The 24,472-nt window shown below is 40.0% G+C and overlaps 1 protein-coding gene across 8 annotated transcripts in view; it reads right to left on the bottom strand.

Annotated features, from left to right (window-relative positions):
- trio (trio Rho guanine nucleotide exchange factor) overlaps positions 1 to 24,472 on the bottom strand; it is a 323,028-nt gene that overhangs the window by 189,552 nt on the left and 109,004 nt on the right. For 4 of the 8 annotated variants that reach the window (XM_087346228.1, XM_087346222.1, XM_087346224.1 and 1 more), the window contains 11 exons: positions 19,473 to 19,586; positions 18,422 to 18,621; positions 18,110 to 18,338; positions 17,694 to 17,816; positions 17,391 to 17,582; positions 16,468 to 16,599; positions 15,174 to 15,281; positions 14,133 to 14,225; positions 11,620 to 11,652; positions 9,255 to 9,464; positions 8,993 to 9,115 (listed from right to left, as the gene is read on the bottom strand). In XM_087346228.1, coding sequence (XP_087202354.1) covers positions 8,993 to 9,115; positions 9,255 to 9,464; positions 11,620 to 11,652; positions 14,133 to 14,225; positions 15,174 to 15,281; positions 16,468 to 16,599; positions 17,391 to 17,582; positions 17,694 to 17,816; positions 18,110 to 18,338; positions 18,422 to 18,621; positions 19,473 to 19,586 — 1,557 coding nt within the window. The remainder of the gene's footprint in view (positions 1 to 8,992; positions 9,116 to 9,254; positions 9,465 to 11,619; positions 11,653 to 14,132; positions 14,226 to 15,173; positions 15,282 to 16,467; positions 16,600 to 17,390; positions 17,583 to 17,693; positions 17,817 to 18,109; positions 18,339 to 18,421; positions 18,622 to 19,472; positions 19,587 to 24,472) is intronic. The other 4 variants (XM_087346225.1, XM_087346223.1, XM_087346227.1 and 1 more) reach the window with 4 other exon arrangements.

Here is a 24,472-nt window from a genome sequence, read left to right on the forward strand (position 1 = left end):
GCCGGGAATTGAACCCGAGACCCCCAGGATTACAAGACCAGCGTTCTGACCGCTAGACCACCGTGGCGGTGGTAAAGTTTTATACACAGAGAATAAACGTGGTTACTATAGCTACGACAGCGAGCCAAGCCAGATACGTTATAGTGCGCGCTAAATGGAAACTCGTATCGTTAGCAGACTCCCGTATGCACCGCACTTATTAACTACAAGGGACTCTGCGCTAATTAACCTTGTGGATTGTGGGTTCACTACCCCACAGACAATAACAAATGCCCCCCGTCAGTCATAGTGAGAACAGGGAATGGTTCGTTTTACGCGGGACACATAACCCAGACACCACATCTCACTACAGTCACGTTAACAGAATATGGGAACCTACTCCCGTAATGTGAGTGGTAAAGAGGAGCATAGCGGTAACCAATGCGCTCTTTGCCATTTATATTTGGCTCATATTCACAATGTAATCGTTTTTGTAAGATAAGCCGAAGGAAAAATATTTTGATATCAGGGAGTTTTGTTAGATGTGTTGACGTATTTCCAATTTTGGTTAATACCCGACAAAAATAATTGGCACGCGTTTATGCGCGTTAAAAATCAGCAAACTGCCGTTTCTACCACGGTCGCAGGTCAAAGGTTAAATTCTGGAGACAGCCCCCTAAAAACTGTTACGCTACGTGTACATTTCGTTAACTTGTATTTCTAACTGCAGCTAACAAGTATTACATAAATTCATTGCGGTAGTATTAGGCATCTGCCTTTTTATAAAACAACGTAAAAATTTGAAATTTCCAGCAAGAGAATATTTACAAAAGCAAAGTTTCATCAAGTCTTAACTACTACTTGTTCTAATCACAATAAATTCTTATTAAATATATTAAAATATTACAATAATTAACATTTAAAATATTTAAAATATTAAATGATGTTCTTTATCGAAATATTCGATTTACATTAGACCATCATTTTTCATGTTTCACGACATGTTTCAGTTCCTAAAAGAACCATCTTCAGGTGTATATAATTATATAAAGCTTCAAAACGATAAATAATTCAAATACAATTTTCATACATTATGCTAGCGTGCATTTTTATTAGATTTTTACCGGATATCAGACGATGTTATTTTTCAGATTTTTATTCCATTTTTAATAATACACTCGATGTTGTTCTGTATATATACATCATGCTCAATGTGACTTTAGTGTGGGTGAACGTTTTGTTGTTTTTATATCAGTCTGTAATGTAAATAACATAAAGGTTAAATGAATATTAGTAAAATAGAAAACAAATTAATATATATTGAAGATAATTTTTGAAACATACCAGAAATGGTTTTGAAGCTTTATATAATTATATACACCTGAAGATGGTTCTTTTAGGAACTGAAACATGTCGTGAAACATGAAAAATGATGGTCTAATGTAAATCGAATATTTCGATAAAGAACATCATTTAATATTTTAAATATTTTAAAATGTTAATTATTGTAATATTTTAATATTTAATAAGAATTTATTGTGATTAGACGGACAAGATTTAAATAATATATACTTATTATATCACAATATGACGCAACTTTACCATCTTACTACTTGTTCCTAAGAATCTTCCACTTTAACGGGCAAGTCTTAACTAAGACAAGAAACACATCAATTATTAATGACTAACAAGCTATCACGTGTGGCAATAATAACAGTTAACTAAAAACACTGAAAAAATACCGTGGGCCATGACAATTGTTTAGCCACACGAAGGCGGTGGTTTTACGGTGTCAGCATAAGCCAGAAAATCCGTTAACGGTTGCAATGATAAGTCATGCGTTAACACACACACGAATAGTAAGTCAATAACGAACCGTGTCGTATTAATATATTTAGTTCCGTTACATGCCGCACGATGTAAGGTGCGCTGGCCGCTCAACAATACGATCGTGAGTTCGAACGCCACTCGAGACACGGATGTTTCAGTTTTTATTAGTTGTTCTGTACTGTGTGGAAAGGAGCCTTGAGACGGGCAACACCCCCGTCCACGTCTTCAACAGAGACGGTCAACCTCTTTGGGGTTAGAGATCTTTCTGCCGAACGCCAAGAGCTTCAAAGTCACCATCCACTGCGTTTACGTTCTGCACAATAATCATAAGGAAGATGGCTGTCTTCTGGGTCGTTGTGCCCTGTGGTCTGGCAGACGTTTACAGACGTTTAACAGGTCCTTGCTGCTTCCATCATCAGGGCGCCCTGAAATGTCTGCAAACTTCTACCAGACATGACAGCGCAACAACCCAGAAGACAGAAATCTTCATACTCTGATGACGGAGGCAGTATGACCTCTGAAACGTTGGTAAACATCGACCAGACTACACGGCGCAACAACCCAGAAGACAGAAATCTTCATACTCTGATGACGGAGGCAGTATGACCTCTGAAACGTTGGTTAACATCGACCAGACTACACAGCGCAACAACCCAGAAGGCAGAAATCTTCATACTCTGATGACGGAGGCAGTATGACCTCTGAAACGTTGGTTAACATCGACCAGACTACACAGCGCAACAACCCAGAAGGCAGAAATCTTCAGTCTCATCGCCCTGATGACGGAGGCAGTATGACCTCCGAAACGTTGGTAAACTTCGACCAGACTACACAGCGCAACAACCCAGAAGACAGAAATCTTCATACTCTGATGACGGAGGCAGTATGACCTCTGAAACGTTGGTTAACATCGACCAGACTACACAGCGCAACAACCCAGAAGGCAGAAATCTTCATACTCTGATGACGGAGGCAGTATGACCTCTGAAACGTTGGTTAACATCGACCAGACTACACAGCGCAACAACCCAGAAGGCAGAAATCTTCATACTCTGATGACGGAGGCAGTATGACCTCTGAAACGTTGGTTAACATCGACCAGACTACACAGCGCAACAACCCAGAAGACGGAAATCTTCATACTCTGATGACGGAGGCAGTATGACCTCTGAAACGTTGGTTAACATCGACCAGACTACACAGCGCAACAACCCAGAAGACAGAAATCTTCAGACTCACCGTCGTGAAAACCTCAAATCCTAAATAAGTATATATTCCGGTGGCGGCCTTTTGTGAACACAGTAATGAACATTCAGGTTTCATAAAATCCGCCACGATTCTTAACCTGCTCAACAACTATCAGCTTATCAATAAGGACGCTGCCTCATGGCTGAAGGCACAGAAAACAGTACTGAACGATGTAATCATGTGAAAAAAGTGGTCGTGGCCTATTTTGAAGTAGTGTCCCATACAAACATTAGTTAAGCCCGATGATGTCCAAGCTCAGATTCGAACGTCGGACCTAGCGAACAGGTATCAAAGTACTAACTATTCGGAGAGCGACTTTTGCAAGAACAAAAAAATTTTCAAAAAAACAGACGAGACATAGCTGAAAGATTAAGAGACGATACGGGAGAGATTACATCTCAAATCAAAGGACGAAATATCCTAGAAAACATTTCCTTATACGGGGGTCCTTCTAAGGTAGACACGCAACGCAATTACGAAAACAAAACAAAAACTGAATGTGACGAAATGGATCAAAGTACAAGACAGGCCTAAGTATTCCTGCACTAACGCAAAGATTACACCAGCCTCCTGTCCCATAAATCCGATCATCACGGCAGCCTGACATGACATGACATGACATGAACAAATTGAAGACGATTGCAGAGTGATGTGGGAGGAGCCCTCGATATGTTAACAGCTTAAATGAGCTCGCGCATATATCACGATGAAGACTGGCATCCTATTAGCTAAGTACACAACTGAGAACACCGTCATAATCAATAGCGTGGAGAAATGGCGTTTTCAGATAGCTTCAATAAGCAACACTGAAATAAATTAATGTGACAGGTGTAAAGTAGGGGTGTACAAAACAAGCGTGCAGAATACTTGAGGCGTTAAAGCCCAGTGGTAACGATCTGTACCACCCGATTTAACAATCAATAACTCCTAATTTTATATTTACAGTTTTCGTACGATTATCAGCGCAAACAGGGATTGTTTCCTTAAACAGCGGTAACCAAGTGTTTTCTTTGCGGTAAGAACTGAATTCTTATATAATATTTAGACGAGCTTCGAATGCCTCCCATGCAGCCCTCTCAGAATAATATCAAAATTCCGCTCTATAGTAGCCCCCCCCCCCCCAAAAATTAACGTAAATTATTCCTAATGCCACCCCCAAGGCCAATATCAAAATTCAAAATTAACGCAAAGACCCGAATCAACTCCCCCCCTACCCTATTTCTTACCCCATCCTGTCTCCTAAATCCCTTGTCCTCACTAAACTTATTCATACCAGAAGGACGAGCGGGCACTGCCTGGGAACCTTCGTAGACCACAACTAACTTTATACCCCTCCCCCATTTATAACAGTAGTGCCTATCGCTACTCCCCCCACTTTCTCTCTTCTCTCTCTCTCTCTTCGGCTTCGAAAGGTTGAATAAGGACTGTTGTTAGATGTCATCTGTGCCAATTTTTACAGAGACGCGTGCTTACACATGGACTATGTTTTCATAGGGGGAGACCAACCGTAGACAGAATAATATTAAAATATATCTCAAAGAAAATGAATACGTGGTCTTGATTCACACGGTTCGGAATACGAACCAGTGGTTGATTCCTATGAATTCAGTAACGAACTTTCGGTTGGATTTCAGGTTTTCACGGCGGTGAGTCCGAAGATGGCTGTCTTCTGGGTTGTTGCGCCGTGTAGTCTGGTAGAAGTTCACCGACATTTCAGAGGTCCTTTCTGCCTCCATAATCAGCTGAAAAGTCGGTAAATTTCTACCAGACTACACGACGCAACAACCCAGAAGATATCCGTCCTCAACCCTGGGTTTGCAAATAGTTGCCTACGAAGACGAACCCCGTTCCGCGGATTTTGTAAATTGTTAGTGTAAATATCTACTCTGTACTTGTAGACAACACTGATGACGCAACGTCACACAGGGCGAGGATTATGTTTCGGCATACGACGTCAAAGTAGGAGTTTGAGACTAAATTGGACGACCCTGGAGGAGCTGGTGTAATTTACCACAGCCCCAATGGCGGAAGGAAATTAGTTCTGACAGTTCCTTTTTGTTACTCGGACGAGACTTCATCATCATTACTATCATGAAACCTTGTTCACGTTGAGATTGTTTGCACAACTGAGTAAACTTTAAACAAGAAGCCAAGTGCCTAGAACAAGGATGGATGAGCGCGCATTCACCGACATGCCCGTAATAAATTCCTACACGCGGTATAACCCGTTGAAACACGACGAAATTTTTCTTTATTTTCGGCTAAATATGTTACGCTGTTCTTCGCGAGTTAAATGTTATTCTGTCGAGACACGAAACACAGCAACTAACAAGTCCAGAATGACTCAATGAATTAATTTGCCTGGTTTAGTGAAAAAACATCAGAATGACGTAGCGAAAAAGTTCAAAGTTTCATGCATAATTTATTACAACCCAAATTAACCGAATTATTACTCATTATTCTTTGAGTTCTCCCTTCATTTCTTATAACCTCATCCTCAGAGGTCTTTGACGTCAAACATTTTTAGGTCTATCCTTTAGCGAATGTGAAGAACACCTTAAAGGCCCGACCAAGTCACATCGTTAAACAATGGTCTTGGTCCACAGTAACCTGTGACACGCTGTTGCATTTGTTGTCCTGCTCGCGTCATTGCCCGTGATGTGGCGTAAAGAACGCCTCTGAAATTTCAGTTTACTCCAAACAGGACACCTTTTAATTATGTGGGTGTCGTCCATTAAATTTATTTATACATATACATACATACAAAAAAGAAACAAACAAACAAACATACATTCATATAGTTCGCGACTGTAATCTTGAGACTTGCGGGGTGAAGGATTCCTTGCAAGTCTCAAGATTACAGTCGCAAACAGTACACACACACTTTGCATATTGGAGTCTCGTAAATCCATCGCCACAGAAGACCCCAGGTCCAAAATTGGTGAGGTTGCAACCACTAATCTTACTGAACATTCCGACGACGAGACTATCCTCACACCTTAAACACAAACGCTGTTCGTGAGTTAAAACTCTGTCACGAAAAACGCACTTTTCAATCCATATTACATTCGACCTATCAATTTACTTCAAATAAAAGTACATCCAACGAACTTATTTCAGAAAAAAAAATATTATGACGCTGGCATTTTAAGGAAACCGCTGTGTGTCCTTGGAAGCAGAAGTCGATAATAATCGCTTTTCAGTTCGACTATTCCGAACAGCAGTGTCCTTTACCAAACTCGCGAATTAACAAAAACATGTAAATATCCACAGCGTGTATAAATTCCTCCAACAATGCGTTCCTGTGTTCAAGAATAATTATCCTTGTAAAAAAAAAAACATTCCGGTTCATGAACGTAGACTGCAACGCCAATGTATTTAGGAACAGAAAATCCCCTGTCGATTCTCAAATTATGCAACTATCAGAGCAACATCATTTTCAGCACTTCTTACAAAAAAAAAAGTTTATTTTATTGATTCACGCAGTGATACTTGACTCGAAAAAATCGTTATGGCTCGTTATAATATTTAAGCCATTACGTAATATGAACCTTGGATCGCTAAAATACTGGTATCATTGGTTTGAATCCGACTTAACGCCAAGGAAGGCGGAGGCCTTGCCACGGGTGGATACGTCATCCACAGTCATACAAAGTGTCGAAACGGATTCATAGATTCAAAACTGAATTCTTAACTGGTACGGGCCAGAAGGGCTAATTCATAAACCCTGAAGAAGTAAGGACAAACTGAGGAGAATAAACTTACAATTACAAAACACATGTCACGTAAAAGATATCAGAATCTATTAAAATATTTAAAAAGTAACAGGCAAAATTTATTTTAGACCCTTACATAAAGCGACCTTTTAATTAAACGAGGATAAATTAAACGTACATTCATTCTTGGAAGGACTAAAAATAATACTTTCCCATTTGACACTCGTGTCAGTCAGCCTGACTACTAGGCCGCTGTTAATGCCAGTTGCGCATGCGCTGTGCAGACGCGAACGTGTGATTTCGCGAGCAGAACGAGCAATGATCGAGTGAAACTAATACGAAAATGCAGAAAGACTTGGATAAAAACCTATCTCAATGCCACTCGTTTACCACAAATCCCACACGGACTGGCCTGCTTTGGGGCAAACCCAAACCTACGCGGTGAGACGTTGGCGACTAACCACCTGAGCTATGTCACGGCCAGACACACGTAATTACAATTACTACCGCGCATACATAATCGTAATGTCAAGAACCTCTGTTTCTATAAATAACATCGCTTTGCTTTGCGCTGCGTGACATGGTACTACTGATCTCGCAAGTGACGAGAGTCAGGGATCAATCATTAGTTACTGTTTCCGAAAACAGAGCTAGGATAAGCTTGTATCTTCCAAACATCTCATTCATTGTTAACTATTAGCAGTAATAAATAACACTGATTATTCGTGTCCCTAAATATTTCAATGTAGTTGTCATCCTTCTACAATGTCTGGCGGTGTTCCTTGTAACAATATCCCATGTTCCCAGATGTCACAACATACTTAACAAAAACGCATCAACACATCTTACCTGAGGCCCCGCCAAAAAGGAAAAAAAAACGCAAAGTACAGCAGGTGGTATGAACTTCAGCACTCACAATGCACAAACAAATGTCGACAAACGTCACTTTAACTTATGAAACCACGTGGAGGGCAAGTCAGCTATCCGTTGCACCAACAGCACAGACCAACATCCACTCTTTCACTCCCATACCGGTCAACGACTGACGACCTACCACTGTACAATCCACAGGGCCGGCCCCCTGATGCTGGGAGCTATCAAACGACGCGGTCGCACTCTACCGACATCTGCTAGACAAAGTTGGAACTAATAGCAACACACCTCTATTACTGAATCGATTACACGTCTAAACGATAGATCGTGAACACAACGAATCTATCGATTGGCTGAGAAAAGCAGCTTACGTGAGAAGAATTTCATTAACGTCGGCTCACGGTTTGACTTTTATGATATCAGAATTTTAACACTGGCTGTTACAACATACTTTTAATCCCGAAAAATGTTTTTGTAGGTTATAGAGATGGGCAGCATTTCTGTCTGTACATAATATCTCAAAACGCTACAAAAAAAAATGAAACAGATTCCGACGCCCTTTGTCGTTTGCCGCTTCAAAGTAAATGCAACGAAGAGAATCCAATGTGTATTAGGGCGTGTATAAGGGCGCACCTGAGTCTTTTGATTCAATAAAAGGGTCTATGAATGTAGAAATCCAGGGATACATAAAGTTAGGTTCTCTTCTCAGTCGAGGGCACCGTGGCCATGTTCAACCCTATAATGCGGTACTTAATGACTTATCGCTCGTGGCCAGGCATTGATAATGATATACAGAGTCCAATCAAAAAATGTACCACACTCGCCAGTGTACCACCCTGAAAGCACTGGGGCTGTCAAAAGCACTGTGTAGAAGATTAAGGGTCCCACTTAATGGTACCTGCACGTTGTCGTGGTGGTGGGGCTTGAGTACCTCAGTGACCCCAAGAGCTACTGGTAGGACCTCCCTAGCCAGATTGGTCGAGGGGGAGAGGTCAGACTAAGACAGGTACCCTGGTCCTCCAGGCTGGGGGTTGGTCGCAAGGCTAACAACCTTGCACTGTAAAAAGGAAGATGTTTCGAGACCTCGGACAGACAGACCTAACAGAGGACCGGATGGAAGAGGAGGATTGAGGAGGCCGTGGACCGAATACGGACCGGAGAGCCATAGAAGAAGAAGATGCAGCCTGGATGTTCGGATGCACACAAAAACATTACAACAAATTCCGTACCACACGCTAACTTCACCTCCTCTAATTTCTACGACACTTTGGAATTTAATTTGTAAGCCCTCCAAAAAAACAGCAGATTATTTACAGAAGCCAAATAAAAGAACATGGATACCTTACCTGGGCGACATTCTCAAAGTGTTCGTGGCTCTTTTGGTACACTCGTGCTTTCTGTAGATTTCTCCCGATTCCGACGTTCTTCCTCAAGAAAACTTCGCCGTGGTTTGCTAGCCAATCCAGTACCTGAATTAGGACAAGAAATTTAAGAATAAGATTGATTCATTTCAATTGAAGGTAATATCAATCATCTTTCATAGAATATGTCAAGAAATTTTAACCAAAAAATCAATTAAATTTGGGGAAGATGGGAACAAGCTCACACCTGCTTCACATCCTCCTGGAACAGACGGAGTGCCAGTCGCTGATGAAGCTTGATTTTCTTGCCATGCCACTTCTGTTCAAGGGTTCGATGGTGGTTCAGAATCTGATGTATCACCGCCAGAACATGGCTGGCTCCCTCAGAGTAGTCTGCGGCAGGATTGCCCGTTTGACGGCCTGTCGCTTCGTACACAAGCTGTCCGTCTACCGTGACCTAAAACGGATGTACACAAAAGGTTTTTACAATTATCTGGAATCTGCCAGAATAGAAAATCATTAGTGATTCTGAGAAAAGAGTTGCGTTAATTTTCAATCTTTAAACAAATACAGCTCATAAAAGCTTCGCATTATAAAACTGTAGGTTTATAGTCATCTGAATATTAAATGTAAAAGAATAAAAAACAACACAAGCAGATTCCATATTGATTCTGTGTTAGTAATATTGATAATTTTTAAGTGTCAAATTGCACGTCATATTATAGAACTTCACACGAAATGTGAAGAACTTTGTAAGCAATATTTTTAAAGTTTTCATTTTAACTCTTTAAAAAATATATAAAATATCAATAAATAAAACTGAAGATATGACAACAGGGGGTAAAATATAAGGAGGTTAAAGATAATAATACAAAAATTTATCAGAGCTGATAAATTGTTTCAATTATCTAAGACAAATAATTATACTGATTGAGATGAAAATATAGAGAAGTACAACAGATTAAATGGACATATTACAAGAATTTTGGAAAGAGAAGGAGAAGTAAATATAAGAATGCCTAATGCTCTTTCCAAACCAACCCTGACGTACAGCAGTGAAACAATGGTGTTAATAAAGGAAGAAAAAGAATATAAAGATCAGGAATGAAGATTCTGAGATTAGCAAGACGACCAACTGTGAGACAAAATATTAAATGAAAGAATCTACGAAAACAAATGGAAGTAAAGAGTACAGTGATAGACATGAAAAAATACTACGAAAATGTAGAAATAACAATCCCCCAGAAATTATCATGGAAAGCATATTTTTAAAACCCTAAGAGAAGATGAATAATAGGTTGTCCAACATCAAAATTATATCGCAAAAGTAATGGAAAAAAAAATATTCTGAACTTTGCAAATTCCAATCTTACGTTGTTTCAGGGGTATGTGTCCCTGAGTTACAGTTATCTAATATTGAAGACATAGAAAGTACAGTTTGATGCGAAGAAATATTAAAAACTGTATGCCAAAAAATAAATGTTCATACCCCTTCAATCAAAAAGTGCTGTTGATTTACTTGAAGTCCCAATTATTTTATATATTTACATTATTAAATGTTCGACAAACGGAAATGGGTTTCAGATAAAATCTGAAAGATTAATGAAATAAAAACTAGTGGTATAAACATTTTGGGAAGCATAAACAGCAGTTATTATATCTCATAAAATCTCATCCTAACCTAAACTACATACTTATACCTCGTTAGTGATAAATTCATCGTGTCAACCCCACTCCTTTGAATTATTCCCCAGCAGAATTTATTCTGGAATGTTATTAACTCATGTTCAAGCAATTAATAAAACAAACATTTTTGTTTTCTTCTTCTTTTTCCGGTTTAACAATGTTTGAACATTTTCCGGTACCCTTTACGGGTCCCCAACTTTTCAGTTGGCTCGATCTATGGACATTCGGTAGGACTCCTTGGACGAGGGATCGGCCCGTCACAAGGCCTCTGCCTGTACACAGGACAACACAACACAGAAAAACATCCATGGCTTGAGTGGGATTCGAACCCACGGTCCCTGCGACCAAGCGGCACAAGGTCCGCGCCTCGGAACGTGCGGCCACTGCGGGCCCCGCATTTTTATTTTAAATGTTAAAATCCAGACTTCTAGGACATATTATTGTACTTTTCATTAAATTGCACAAGAATCTATTTAACAGAGAGAGGAACAAGTATTAGACCTACATCACACAGCAAACTACTCAGAAGTATTACAACCCTTAATATCTCTACAACACCATTCATGTAAGTACATAATAAAACTAAAGAGGTTATAAACTAAATATCTACACTTAAGTTAATAGTGTAATAATAGTATTAGACTAATATAATGATATGAAAGGACCATCAGAAATACGATGGATGATATTTTTTTACAGTTGCAACATTTGGCAGACGATCTACGGCCACAATGAATAGGTACAGTAACAGAAGTAGAAAAGAGAAATCAGTATTCTTTCGATGCTCCTTCATAATGAAGTGCAACAGTGCACAGAATATTTAGTAAATTCTAACACAACCTCAGACAGAAGAGTAATGCATATACGGTTTGTCCTATTCAAAGAGATGAGAACTACCAACATGACAGACGAAAACCCACACTTACTGATGTGTGACCCTTTGGCTTTCTTCTCGAGTTCTTAAACAAAAAAAGCGCAACATTCAAGTGTTAAAAATCTGTTGTATGCAAATGTCTTCAGGTATTGTTCTTAAAATAATTTCTTTGAATGTTTCGGTACAGTTTAAATCTATCAGAAAATTGCGATAAATAAATTAGAGAAAGAAAACAAGTGGACACACAAAAGGATTTCTGATTTTACTATATTGCTCTGTCCTAATTTTGTTAGAATCAAATCTGCTTACAAATTTGTACCATTCGCAGCAAATAGGGACCCTCAGTAAAGATGAATAACTAGGATGTAAGGATGAAAGGAGTACACCCTTACTTACCAGAGCATGGGTCCATAGAAATGATGTTGGAAGGAAATCAACAAATATTTAATTTGTAACAGTAAATTCCTTCCATATGTACGAAGTCTTTGTTTACTTCTACATTGTTTCATTTAAGAAGTTTTAAGTAAGTTATATTTTCCTTCTGTCAATGCCTCTGTGAACCCTTGTTCTAACAGGTAAGTGCTGTTTCCATTTCTCACTAGACATAATTTATAAATATAAACATGAAGTGTTAAGTTATTTTAACGCTGTCTGAAAACACAGCTATGAAATGTGTATATATTGAAGTGACACATATTTTTGTCAATTTAATCATTCAAAGTTTTTTTTGTTAAAAACATATTTCTGCTGACTAATCTGTTAGGTCCCATGGATGAACCTAACCTCAATCTCTGGTTTCAGTGATGTAGTGTACTCAACAGAGTAGGATTCACACTATTGTCTGATAATGGAAGGAGATAACAGCTTCCAAAACTTGCTATTAGAAGAAAAGTCAATTTCCAAAATGTGTCAGTTTAATAACAAAATTTCGTCATAAAACTTTAGACTAAGCTTATACTAGTTTTTTGGTTGGGTTTATATTAAAATTATACTAATGCTTACTTGAACAAACTTTTAACATTTACTTTCATGCTATGCCATTTCTGTATCAATTAAAGGCACTTATTTTACACATGTTTTTTCACAGCAGTTTCTTATTAGTATGAGTATTGACAAACATGGGCTACTTAATACTAACAAACAAAGTTAACTAAAACACTGCTCTCCTATATAGAAGCTTCTGGACTATACTTTTAAAATAAATAAAAAATAAAACTCACTCTCTTTCTCTCTGCTTCCAACAAAATGAAAAGGGGATTAAGACCTCAGAATGAATGAAGAAAATTACAATTGAATCACTGATTTCAGAAACAACATAAGTCAAAATCACTATTTTTCAGGATATAAAAATCTGGTTTTGGATGATTCATTATTGGGACTTGTGTGTTCTAAAATAAGGCACAAATTTTCAGAAAGTGAAGGTAAGAACCAGTCATTTTTTAAATTAATTAATAATCTTCCATAAGAAAGTCTTCTTTATTGTGACTTTATATGTTGTTTCTGTTCTCGGTTGGGAATCGCTGTATTTAAAAATTCACCAGAGACCAGCGGGACTTGCACAGTTCTTGAATGCAATGAGTTAACTGTATTATTTATGTTGTGCCTGCAATATTATTACTACCAACTTCATCATTATTATAAACTTTTAATAAAATTTATTGGCATTCATTATCTTCAACATACAGTTCTCCCCACCAGCAATATGCAAACAGTGGTTGTCATTGAAATACATTTTAAAATTCTATAGAAACAACCATTAGAAAATGATTTATGGCAATTAAGTTAAATTGATCACGAAGCTAATACTTCATGCTCACGTTTGTGAGTAATTCTGTGCTTGCAGTTATTCAACTTAATCCCCTTCACACACATCCATCAAACATGTAGTTTTGAATTTGTATATTACTTTAAATGAAATGTTACAAATTTTATTATGAAAAATTATTGAGTTTCTTGGGAGAAACATTTATTAGGAAAAACCAAATTTTTGGAAAGAGATAAATATAACTGAATGAAAGTACATTATTCTTCATTTTGTAAATAAGTACAATAATTTAAATATGTAGTATAGTATGATAAAGTTAGTAAAAGTCTTATCACTTACACTCTAACTTGCAGTCTTGTATAGGATACACTCTTGTAGACTAGGAACAAATCTTTTTAATGCTTTCATCACTTCGGAAATTTGTAAAATTGAGGATGAATCAAGCAATGACCATTTTACAGTAAGTTAAAAATTTTGTATAAATATGGCAGAACAGACTATGATGCATACTGACTATCTGAATCCCCTTTAAAAGAAAATAAAGAAAATATTTATAAATAGATCCCAGTGTTAATGACAAGACCAAAGCACGAAACATACTGCTTCCACCTGTATGTGAGAGATAGCATTAAAAATCAATATTACATAAGAGCCTAGAATTAGTTCATTAATACCATGAATTCCCTGCAGAGACATAAAGTCAGCCCAGCAGTAGGACCAATAAAACTTATCATACAGGTGATATTTCCATATGCCATGGTCTTCTCATCCAAAAAAGAGAGACAGAAAGATTTGCCTACGTGTTTCCGAGCAGTATGTTCCATCCCGGGCTGATTACAGATCTGAACCAGATGATCAAGTTGATAGAGCAGTTTTTTGCTAGTACTATGAACCTGTGGAGGACCCAACACCTCATTAGTAAACTGTCCTATAATCAATCTCTCTACACTCTCCATCACCAGTAACAGAGAAAGGATTAGCTTATGAAGTTTTATGCAGTGGTCCTGGGTTTTTAGGTTTTAAGATTTATACATGGCTCTCTCATTGGCCTAAGCCCCTGTCGACACTGTTTGAGTGCGTATGATGCTCAGATCAAAACAAATAGCAGCTCAAAAAATTGTATTATTTTTATTGATGCAAAGCTTCATAATTCACAAATTTATTTTGTCAGTTTGCAAATGTCAAAATCATCATTCCAAAATGGAATCATCATAATAATGACACACTACTGTTGTAGAAATGAGATAGCCACTCGTAATTTTAATACTTTCTCTAAAAGAAATAAAGAAATTCTACATTTTACAGATTTCATTCACCTTGGTGAGTAATCTATTAGGGTAATGCATTCTGCGCTTGGCAACCGACAGAGAACTGATACATTCAGTTCTCACGACAATACTGCACAAAATTAAATTTCATCCAAAATAAACTAATTTAAATAAAAGAATGTGAGACAGAATTATCATTGAAAAAAAAAACAGTGCAGAAACATGAATTTCTGCAGAGTTCCAGACAATGTACATTTGTGCTTCCTTATGCCATCAGACTTCAAATAGAAACATATGTCCTTCTACGTGTACCATTATGTACGGTACAATTTATGGATGACATCTATCATATCTGAATTATGAACTTTACAAGGCTGTGAAATTTTCTATTTTTATTCAGATCAGGCCTGCCAGGGTATAAGAAATACAACCCACTGCCCAAAACACCACAACATTCCATCACATCCCAAATTATTACCACCAAACTGAAAACTGTAAGAAAGATAGGGAAGGGGATTAGAAACCCAACAACTGTTTGTAAAATAATCATGATAAAATCAAATACTGGCATACATCATTGCTGAAAATACAATCCCTGGCAGTTCCCATCACTGGGAAACAGTGGCACACTTGGACCATGATATCAAGGCCATTGAGCAGAGCCTGGTACGAATTATACACCTGCAAGAACAACAAAACACACAAACATACACTCATGTGCGCATACACAGACAGCGGGTACTACCGACATGGCGGTGGCGGCGGGCGGCGGCGGCAGCAGAAATGTTGGCTGGCTACACAATCTGAGCATTGCACCCACATCAACTGACTACTCAGGCAAAGCCCAATGCCACGAAGGGAAACGGGTAGAGGATCGTACAACACGATGGAACATTCGGTGCAGTAACAAAGCAAGGCACCATTCCTTCTGTATGGGAGCAGCGGTTGGAGGGAAAGAAGGAAGGAATGTGAGGTGGTGACAGAACACAAAAACAAAATAGGTGCAATTTAAAGGTACAGATTTGTGCCAAGATATAACGATCCTACATTATGCAAACAAAACAAAAAAAAAACTGGGAAAATAATTTACTTTACCTAATACTGCTAATTATAGATAAAAAAGAACAAGATGTAACACATAAGAGAGGAAGAATTATCAGCTTGCCTGTGATAATTTTCCATCTGGAACCAAACAGTCCTACAAGTACATACAAAATACCACTGCGTTACAATTTGGAATGTGACAATATAACAACTTTGTTCTGTGGATTGTTACTTTAGAAAGCAGGTTATAGTAAAATGTAACAAATTATCCATATAACATAAAACAATGGTGCACTCTCAAGAATGGGTCTGGTACTAGTAGGTAAGAAAGTAATTATTACTCAACATAGGTGAAACAAATTGTGCAAAACGGGGGAGACAACGAGTGCCACTTAAATACACGAAAATGCCAAAACTCATAAGGATACTTCAATGGCATTTCAAAACTGTATATAGTTCATCAGATATTCTAGTCTCGCTTAATATCGTCAATGAACCAAGAGTATGTAAAATAATTCCTAGTGCATTTATGTTTATAGTGACACTTACAAATGAGACTTGTGTTTAACCACACACAAATATCTTCAAATTATAAATCTCTGAATTATTCTAAAAGCATCATCAAGTCCTATAAAATTAAGCCATTGCGTCCAATGAACACTGCATTTTAATGTTACTTAATTTACTTCTCTTTAAAACAATAGTAGTATAACAATTATTCTTTTTTACAAAATTCTACAAAAAAAAAGGGTTACTAAGGCAAACAGTGTGAGGACGGACTACTCTAAGACACTAACATATTGAGGTGGCATGCACTACTTACTTCAGTATATGCTTGACACATAGACTCGTACAAATTCTGATGCTGATGAATTGCAGTCTCTAATATCATTATTTCACTAGGAATACTCATATTTTCACAAGCCAGGTTCCAGTTGGATACATTTTCTACATACTGAAAAGCAATCGAGAATGCAGTGTGTAAGCAAAGTAATCATTCCAATGCAAGTTACTAGGACTAGCTCAGTTTTTCGACCTTTAACTTTCTGTGAAATATCACAGAGTATAATGTTTTAATTCTTCTAATGTTGCTGTGTAATTTTTAGCCTTGTTTCTTGAAAGGAATGGAGTTTAAGAAACGACGACTCTCCATGTTTCAATAACAAAACAAGCACAGATATGTCTTCTGAGTGTAGATGATCTTGAATACAATGATTTGTAAAATAACATGTTAAAGTTTATCTATAAGGGGATGACACAGGTAAAGTTTCTATCTGGAATAAAAAAAGAAACATAAAAGAGAAATTTCCTGAAAAAACATTTTTAAATGGGGTTCACATTATCCAGTTTCTACCTGCACCTTGTCGTGGTGATGGGGCTCGAGTACCTCAGTGACCCCAAGAGCTATGCTGGCGGTAGCATAGCCACTGGTAGGGTTGGTCGAGGGGGAGAGGTCAGACTGACAGGTACCCTGGTCCTCCAGGTTGGGGTTGGTCGCAAGGATAACAACCTTGCACCGTAAAAAGGAAGATGTTTCAAAACCTCGATCAAAGCCTCGGACAGACAGACCTAACAGAGGACCGAATGGAAGAGGAGAATTGAGGAGGCCATGGACCGAATACGGACCGGAGAGCCATAGAAGAAGAAGATATCCAGTTTAATAAGGGAGTTATAAAAGCTTCTGAATTACTGCCATGTAGAGTAACAGCAATGCACCAAACAAACAGGGCAGTGCCTCTAACTCACTTGTTCTGCTTTGTGATGAAAAAGGACAGAGAGAGCCAACACAGAGGTACGTTCATCTAGACCAGCAGCAAACTCTTTCCATGTCCTGTCAAGCCGTGCAGCTACCGTTCGGATGTGCTGGGCAGCATAATGATTGCTCTCGATCAGTCGAGACGCTACTGTCAAGATACGGTTGATATTAACGTAAACATTCTGAAAAACGAGTGATAACATAATTTAGTCCATCAGCATCTTACATAAAGAATAAGAATTATATTTTAAAATGTGTGCCAGAACTTAAAACAACATTTATTCAGAACTTACTCTAGAACTCATTGTGAAATGGTTGTGTTCTTCCTGAAGTTCTTTCGCTACCTGATAGGAATGCCCTATCTCCACATAATTCATCAGGAACACATCACGATTATGACAAATCCAGTCAAACATCTGGAAAAGACAGACTCTTTTAATACACAAGCATGCAGATTGTTTCAGATTTATGTCTTCTGGGTTGTTGCACTGTGTAGTCTGGTCGATATTCATCGCCCTGTTGACGGGGGCAGTATGACCTCTGAAACGTTGGTTAACGTCGACCAGACTACACAGCGCAACAACCCAGAAGACAGAAATCTTCATACTCACCGCCCTGAAAACCTCAAATCTTACAGATTGATTCAGTTCCAGGCCACTTTACTGATCTCAGGAAAGGCGTTTAGGCGCTCCCTGATAAAAGTCCATACCTTCTCACAGTCCTGTTCAAACAGCCGCAGTTGGAAGCACTGGTCTAGTTTAAGCTTTTTGTGATGCCACAACTGTAAAAGGTGTTGCTGGGATGTACGGATGGCTTCTAAGTTCTGCAGTATCTGTGGTACTGATGCCTGCAGGTCCGGGTTGGCCACTACCGAACTAGCCTCACTGTCCCGTCCCGAGTACCCTGAGTCATAGCCGCTGTTTGAGTCACCTGATAATCTGGACAACAAACAAGTATTTAGTTTCTGGAGAAGAAAGAATTAGTGACTCTGGCTTTATAAGAACGAACACTAAGCACGAACCTCTGCAGTAATCGCTGACCAATATGGTCAATATCCTCTACTGGAGCCTTCATAATCTTCTTCTTCATTTCACAATGCAGATCAATACCATGCTTGGCACCTGCGACATCATCTGCAAAGTCATTCCTACTCAGATCCTCCTGGAGGTCATCCAAGCGGTCAAGCAGATCGGCGGCTTGCCACATGAAGTCCTCCAGAGCCTGTATTCATATATTACAACAAGAAGATCACCTATAACCTAAATTGCTTCCCAATGATGGTAAAGTATACAGAAATAAAACAGTACTTTAGTCTGACACAATACAGCATATCTTACCACAAATTCTTTTATGAAATTACAGGTAGTTCAATGGGTCTTGAGAGGTACTCCCCAGGAAAACTCTGTGATACCTGGACCACGGCCTTGCCCAACACAAGTTGTAAATTCGGGCACCGGCGGGAATCGAACCCGAGACCCCCGGATTACAAGGCCAGCGTTCTAACCGCTAGACCACCGTGGCGGTTACTGAATAAGTTGTAACAGTACGTATGTAGGAGAAATTAAATTCAGCACAGTGAGTAAATTCATTGTTTGAAAATAAATAGTATTTTTTTTATATTTTCTCTACAAAAAAGCTTAATGCCAAAATTTCAATTTTATGAGCTGTGACAGCAAAAGTGTTTAGGTGACTGAACAATTTATTTAAACAAAATTGTACACGGTCACAAAAAAATTCAAACGATATTTACAATTACCTTCGTGTCAGTGCCTGTACAGCTATCGGTTTTCCTAAGTATTTTCTTTCTTCTTCATTTACTTTCCTGACAGGAATTTGACGTAAATTTTGTGAGTGAAAAATGCCAATAATCAACCCAGTACACTTCTCAAGACCTCCACATTCTGAATATTTCGGACACCTCGGACAAACTGTTAGAACTGCACGTTAAAAATAAGCATGAATTGTACGCGTGATTTTTTTTTTAATTTGAAGTACATGATACTATTAAATTAAATACTAGTTGACTACAATTTCTGTTTACAGCATTTTATACCATCTACATGACTGCTCACCAGTCTTATATCAATCCACTGAGAATGATCATAATGAAGAGTGCCTTCCAAGTCTGATGTCAGCTGAGTGGTGTCAATTATCTTTGGCAGGGCTTCCAAACTTATCATATTTGTCTGAAAATAAACAAGTAATAATTACTTACAATATTTACTGGTAAAAAATTTACATCAAGCTACAAAAACCTGCAGTAAACAGAACAAAGCATGTAAGATTTGAGGTTCTCACAGCGGTGAGTATGAAGATTTCTGTCTTCTGGGTTGTTGCGCTGTGTAGTCTGGTCGATGTTAACCAACGTTTCAGAGGTCATACTGCCTCCATCATCAGGGCGGTGAGTATAAAGATTTCTGTCTTCTGGGTTGTTGCGCTGTGTAGTCTGGTCGATGTTTACCAACGTTTCAGAGGTCATACTGCCTCCATCTTCAGGGCGGTGAGTATAAAGATTTCTGTCTTCTGGGTTGTTGCGCTGTGTAGTCTGGTCGATGTTTACCAACGTTTCAGAGGTCATACTGCCTCCATCATCAGGGCGATGAGTATGAAGATTTCTGTCTTCTGGGTTGTTGCGCTGTGTAGTCTGGTCGATGTTAACCAACGTTTCAGAGGTCATACTGCCTCCATCATCAGGGCGGTGAGTATAAAGATTTCTGTCTTCTGGGTTGTTGCGCTGTGTAGTCTGGTCGATGTTTACCAACGTTTCAGAGGTCATACTGCCTCCATCATCAGGGCGATGAGTATGAAGATTTCTGTCTTCTGGGTTGTTGCGCTGTGTAGTCTGGTCGATGTTAACCAACGTTTCAGAGGTCATACTGCCTCCATCATCAGGGCGGTGAGTATAAAGATTTCTGTCTTCTGGGTTGTTGCGCTGTGTAGTCTGGTCGATGTTTACCAACGTTTCAGAGGTCATACTGCCTCCATCTTCAGGGCGGTGAGTATAAAGATTTCTGTCTTCTGGGTTGTTGCGCTGTGTAGTCTGGTCGATGTTTACCAACGTTTCAGAGGTCATACTGCCTCCATCATCAGGGCGATGAGTATGAAGATTTCTGTCTTCTGGGTTGTTGCGCTGTGTAGTCTGGTCGATGTTAACCAACGTTTCAGAGGTCATACTGCCTCCATCATCAGGGCGGTGAGTATAAAGATTTCTGTCTTCTGGGTTGTTGCGCTGTGTAGTCTGGTCGATGTTAACCAACGTTTCAGAGGTCATACTGCCTCCATCATCAGGGCGGTGAGTATAAAGATTTCTGTCTTCTGGGTTGTTGCGCTGTGTAGTCTGGTCGATGTTTACCAACGTTTCAGAGGTCATACTGCCTCCATCTTCAGGGCGGTGAGTATAAAGATTTCTGTCTTCTGGGTTGTTGCGCTGTGTAGTCTGGTCGATGTTTACCAACGTTTCAGAGGTCATACTGCCTCCATCATCAGGGCGATGAGTATGAAGATTTCTGTCTTCTGGGTTGTTGCGCTGTGTAGTCTGGTCGATGTTAACCAACGTTTCAGAGGTCATACTGCCTCCATCATCAGGGCGGTGAGTATAAAGATTTCTGTCTTCTGGGTTGTTGCGCTGTGTAGTCTGGTCGATGTTAACCAACGTTTCAGAGGTCATACTGCCTCCATCATCAGGGCGGTGAGTATAAAGATTTCTGTCTTCTGGGTTGTTGCGCTGTGTAGTCTGGTCGATGTTTACCAACGTTTCAGAGGTCATACTGCCTCCATCATCAGGGCGGTGAGTATAAAGATTTCTGTCTTCTGGGTTGTTGCGCTGTGTAGTCTGGTCGATGTTTACCAACGTTTCAGAGGTCATACTGCCTCCATCATCAGGGCGGTGAGTATAAAGATTTCTGTCTTCTGGGTTGTTGCGCTGTGTAGTCTGGTCGATGTTTACCAACGTTTCAGAGGTCATACTGCCTCCATCATCAGGGCGATGAGTATGAAGATTTCTGTCTTCTGGGTTGTTGCGCTGTGTAGTCTGGTCGATGTTAACCAACGTTTCAGAGGTCATACTGCCTCCATCATCAGGGCGGTGAGTATAAAGATTTCTGTCTTCTGGGTTGTTGCGCTGTGTAGTCTGGTCGATGTTAACCAACGTTTCAGAGGTCATACTGCCTCCATCATCAGGGCGGTGAGTATAAAGATTTCTGTCTTCTGGGTTGTTGCGCTGTGTAGTCTGGTCGATGTTAACCAACGTTTCAGAGGTCATACTGCCTCCGTCATCAGAGTATGAAGATTTCTGTCTTCTGGGTTGTTGCGCTGTGTAGTCTGGTCGATGTTAACCAACGTTTCAGAGGTCATACTGCCTCCATCATCAGGGCGGTGAGTATAAAGATTTCTGTCTTCTGGGTTGTTGCGCTGTGTAGTCTGGTCGATGTTTACCAACGTTTCAGAGGTCATACTGCCTCCATCATCAGGGCGGTGAGTATAAAGATTTCTGTCTTCTGGGTTGTTGCGCTGTGTAGTCTGGTCGATGTTTACCAACGTTTCAGAGGTCATACTGCCTCCATCATCAGGGCGGTGAGTATGAAGATTTCTGTCTTCTGGGTTGTTGCGCTGTGTAGTCTGGTCGATGTTAACCAACGTTTCAGAGGTCATACTGCCTCCATCATCAGGGCGGTGAGTATAAAGATTTCTGTCTTCTGGGTTGTTGCGCTGTGTAGTCTGGTCGATGTTTACCAACGTTTCAGAGGTCATACTGCCTCCATCATCAGGGCGATGAGTATGAAGATTTCTGTCTTCTGGGTTGTTGCGCTGTGTAGTCTGGTCGATGTTAACCAACGTTTCAGAGGTCATACTGCCTCCATCATCAGGGCGGTGAGTATAAAGATTTCTGTCTTCTGGGTTGTTGCGCTGTGTAGTCTGGTCGATGTTAACCAACGTTTCAGAGGTCATACTGCCTCCGTCATCAGAGTATGAAGATTTCTGTCTTCTGGGTTGTTGCGCTGTGTAGTCTGGTCGATGTTAACCAACGTTTCAGAGGTCATACTACCTCCGTCATCAGGGCGATGAGTATGAAGATTTCTGTCTTCTGGGTTGTTACGCCGTGTAGTCTGGTAGATGTTAACCAACGTTTCAGAGGTCATACTGCCTCCGTCATCAGAGTATGAAGATTTCTGTCTTCTGGGTTGTTGCGCTGTGTAGTCTGGTTGATGTTAACCAACGTTTCAGAGGTTATACTGCTTCCGTCATCAGAGTATGAAGATTTCCGTCTTCTGGGTTGTTGCGCTGTGTAGTCTGGTTGATGTTAACCAACGTTTCAGAGGTCATACTGCCTCCATCATCAGGGCGGTGAGTATAAAGATTTCTGTCTTCTGGGTTGTTGCGCTGTGTAGTCTGGTCGATGTTTACCAACGTTTCAGAGGTCATACTGCCTCCATCATCAGGGCGGTGAGTATAAAGATTTCTGTCTTCTGGGTTGTTGCGCTGTGTAGTCTGGTTGATGTTAACCAACGTTTCAGAGGTCATACTGCCTTCATCATCAGGGCGATGAGTATGAAGATTTCTGTCTTCTGGGTTGTTGCGCTGTGTAGTCTGGTCGATGTTTACCAACGTTTCAGAGGTCATACTGCCTCCATCATCAGGGCGGTGAGTATAAAGATTTCTGTCTTCTGGGTTGTTGCGCTGTGTAGTCTGGTCGATGTTTACCAACGTTTCAGAGGTCATACTGCCTCCATCATCAGGGCGGTGAGTATAAAGATTTCTGTCTTCTGGGTTGTTGCGCTGTGTAGTCTGGTCGATGTTTACCAACGTTTCAGAGGTCATACTGCCTCCATCATCAGGGCGATGAGTATGAAGATTTCTGTCTTCTGGGTTGTTGCGCTGTGTAGTCTGGTCGATGTTAACCAACGTTTCAGAGGTCATACTGCCTCCATCATCAGGGCGGTGAGTATAAAGATTTCTGTCTTCTGGGTTGTTGCGCTGTGTAGTCTGGTCGATGTTAACCAACGTTTCAGAGGTCATACTGCCTCCATCATCAGGGCGGTGAGTATAAAGATTTCTGTCTTCTGGGTTGTTGCGCTGTGTAGTCTGGTCGATGTTTACCAACGTTTCAGAGGTCATACTGCCTCCATCATCAGGGCGGTGAGTATAAAGATTTCTGTCTTCTGGGTTGTTGCGCTGTGTAGTCTGGTCGATGTTTACCAACGTTTCAGAGGTCATACTGCCTCCATCATCAGGGCGGTGAGTATAAAGATTTCTGTCTTCTGGGTTGTTGCGCTGTGTAGTCTGGTCGATGTTTACCAACGTTTCAGAGGTCATACTGCCTCCATCATCAGGGCGATGAGTATGAAGATTTCTGTCTTCTGGGTTGTTGCGCTGTGTAGTCTGGTCGATGTTAACCAACGTTTCAGAGGTCATACTGCCTCCATCATCAGGGCGGTGAGTATAAAGATTTCTGTCTTCTGGGTTGTTGCGCTGTGTAGTCTGGTCGATGTTAACCAACGTTTCAGAGGTCATACTGCCTCCATCATCAGGGCGGTGAGTATAAAGATTTCTGTCTTCTGGGTTGTTGCGCTGTGTAGTCTGGTCGATGTTAACCAACGTTTCAGAGGTCATACTGCCTCCGTCATCAGAGTATGAAGATTTCTGTCTTCTGGGTTGTTGCGCTGTGTAGTCTGGTCGATGTTAACCAACGTTTCAGAGGTCATACTGCCTCCATCATCAGGGCGGTGAGTATAAAGATTTCTGTCTTCTGGGTTGTTGCGCTGTGTAGTCTGGTCGATGTTTACCAACGTTTCAGAGGTCATACTGCCTCCATCATCAGGGCGGTGAGTATAAAGATTTCTGTCTTCTGGGTTGTTGCGCTGTGTAGTCTGGTCGATGTTTACCAACGTTTCAGAGGTCATACTGCCTCCATCATCAGGGCGGTGAGTATGAAGATTTCTGTCTTCTGGGTTGTTGCGCTGTGTAGTCTGGTCGATGTTAACCAACGTTTCAGAGGTCATACTGCCTCCATCATCAGGGCGGTGAGTATAAAGATTTCTGTCTTCTGGGTTGTTGCGCTGTGTAGTCTGGTCGA

This window comes from Zootermopsis nevadensis, unplaced genomic scaffold (genome assembly GCF_977971745.1).
Source record: "Zootermopsis nevadensis isolate Lab colony 2312 unplaced genomic scaffold, Znev_1.0 Znev_ptg000010l, whole genome shotgun sequence".
Classification (NCBI taxonomy): Eukaryota; Metazoa; Arthropoda; class Insecta; order Blattodea; family Termopsidae; genus Zootermopsis; species Zootermopsis nevadensis.